Raw genomic sequence first — 2,541 nt, forward strand, 5'->3', positions numbered from 1 at the left:
AACTTATAAAATTACAATAGCACGGCTGGGCGTGGTAGCTCACGCCTATAATCCCAGCACTTTGGGAGGCTGAGGCGGGTGAATCACCAGGTCAAGAGATCGAGACCATCCTGGCCAACATGGTGAAATCTCATCTCTACTAAAAATACAAAAATTAGCTGGGTGTGGTGGCACGTGCCTGGAGTCCCAGCTACTTGGGAAGCTGAGGCCGAAGAATCACTTGAACCTGGGAGGCAGAAGCTGCAGTAAGCCAAGATCATGCCATTGCACTCCAGCCTGGCGAGAGAGAGAGACTCTGTCTCAAAAAAAATAAAAAATTACAACAGCACAATCCAAATGCAAAAAAGTCACAGATTCTGTGACTTTTAAGACAAAACCCAGAGACATGAACAATTAATGAGTGATATATATTAAACTTCCTGATCACATGTTAAAAGTATTTAAAGTATATTTTCTTAAATGTTTCAAATATCTACTGACTTTACAAAAACACACCTATATAAACTTTTTCAATCACAGAACTTTTCTAGCTTTCTACAATTTCAAGTTACGTCCTCTCAGGGGCATTTTGTGTGTGTGTTTCTAACAATGGTCCTTTTGGTCATTCGATAACCAACTCCCCCAAACAGAATTTTCTGTTTCATAAATATAATGAATATATAAGAAACAGTATTATGACAAGCTTGTCATATATTAACTGCTCATCAAAAAAGGGACCCTTTTAATATAGATCCATAGCATCAGTAAAACTAAAGAATTTAAGGGTGCTATAAAACTTCCAAGAATTTTTAACAGAAAAATAATAGCACCCTTAAAAATGAGTACCTAATTCCCATGTTACACATATTCATTAGAATAGAAAATTTAATTTTTGTCATAAAAATTATGACATTTTATAGCGAATTGGCTGACCAATTACCCAATTATAATTACAATATATCAAGCTTCTTTAAATGAAAATATTAGCGATGCATGACTTACCAAATATTCTTCTGTGCCATACAGAGAAACAAACTGCTCATCATCTTCTAATTCTCTAGCTGCACCAAAATCGGTGAGCTTGTATACAGACTGTCCATCTTCCCCTATAACACGCATGATATTTCCTGGCTTGATATCACGGTGCACTATGCCATTCTCCCGAAGATGATTCATTCCACCCACTTCAACAATATAAAACAAAAGAAGTCATAATGTAGATATTTATGTGTATGTGTGCATGTCCCAAATTCATTGATATATTCATCCAAACTTAATGTAAGTTTTTCCATAATTTGGTTCATTTTACTCAAATAACAGAGTATTTTTTAGTTATAAGAAGTTTTAGAATGATAAAAATTAATGTGGTCTAAGGAAGAATCCAATGTCTCTTAAGTACTACCAGGAAAATGTAACAAAAGTCTTAAGCGTATGATTTCTTGAATTACTTTGGTTATGTACATGTGGGTGATCTGTTTAAACAAAAATAATAAAGATTCCCAAGAAAGATACCAATCTTTCACCAGAGTTTTACATTTCTTTATCTTGAGAAAAAAAATTCCCTAAAAAGTAAACTGGACTCAATATGTAAAATAGCAAAAAAGAAATAGAAAGATGGCAAAGTGTCAAACTTGTTTCCATAAAAATGTATTCTCATATGCTTGGCACTATTCCAAAAAGCCCATTTTCTTTTCTTTTTCTTAAGGGCAAAGTTGTCTACTTTGCGGAAATTAAGCTATTTTGTCTAACTGACAGGCAGTATCACTGAGTGATAACTTCAAACATTTGCTTGACGGCTGACAGATGAATGTTCAAATTCAAAATATGTAAAAGGTTTAGGAGTATCAATGTATAATTATTAAAACTCAGGACTATCAATACACTTAGGAAGATATCATATCTATAATTTCTATCTGATTAACAGGCTCTAGCATACTAGTAATATTAATTCTGTTTCTCTCTCATTGTAACCTCACCTAAATAATCACTCTGCTTCCAGTGTCAAGTTCAAGAATTCCCACCAACCTTTTACCTTCTTTATCACTTGACTTTTCCCATTCTTAAACTATTTGATTCATTTCTTTCAAGAAGTTATTTCCTTTGATTGTAATATTTTTAAAGAATAGGTTTACTGAGATATAATTAACAAATAGCATTCATCTTTTTTAGGTGTACAAATTCACTTTTTTAGTATAGTCACAGAGTTGTACAAATATCACGACTAGTTTCAGAATACTTTTGTCACACCAAAAACACACCTCATACCCAACTCTAACTTCCGCTAATCCCCCAACAACCACTAATCTGCTTTCTGTCTCTACGGATTTGTCTATTCTCGACATTTCATATAAATGAAATCATATAATATTGAAGTCTTTGTGTCTGGCTTCTTTTACTTAGCATAATGTTTTCAAGTTCATCCATGTTGTAGCATATACAACTACTTCCTATCTTTTTATTTTTTTGAGATTTGCACTGTCACCCAGGTTGTAGTGCAATGGCCTGATCTCGGCTCACTGCACTCTCTGCCTCCTGGGTTCAAGCAATTTTCCTGCCTCAGCC

The 2,541-nt window shown here is 34.1% G+C and overlaps 1 protein-coding gene across 1 annotated transcript in view; it reads right to left on the reverse strand.

The window, feature by feature from the left end:
- The window catches only part of TBK1 (TANK binding kinase 1), a 54,359-nt gene that overhangs the window by 36,936 nt on the left and 14,882 nt on the right, over nucleotides 1–2,541 (reverse strand). Inside the window, exon 5 of the mRNA XM_017507308.2 lies at nucleotides 982–1,163. Coding sequence (XP_017362797.1) covers nucleotides 982–1,163 — 182 coding nt within the window. The remainder of the gene's footprint in view (nucleotides 1–981; nucleotides 1,164–2,541) is intronic.

Source organism: Cebus imitator, unplaced genomic scaffold, assembly GCF_001604975.1.
Source record: "Cebus imitator isolate Cc_AM_T3 unplaced genomic scaffold, Cebus_imitator-1.0 Scaffold372, whole genome shotgun sequence".
NCBI classification, from domain to species: domain Eukaryota; kingdom Metazoa; phylum Chordata; class Mammalia; order Primates; family Cebidae; genus Cebus; species Cebus imitator.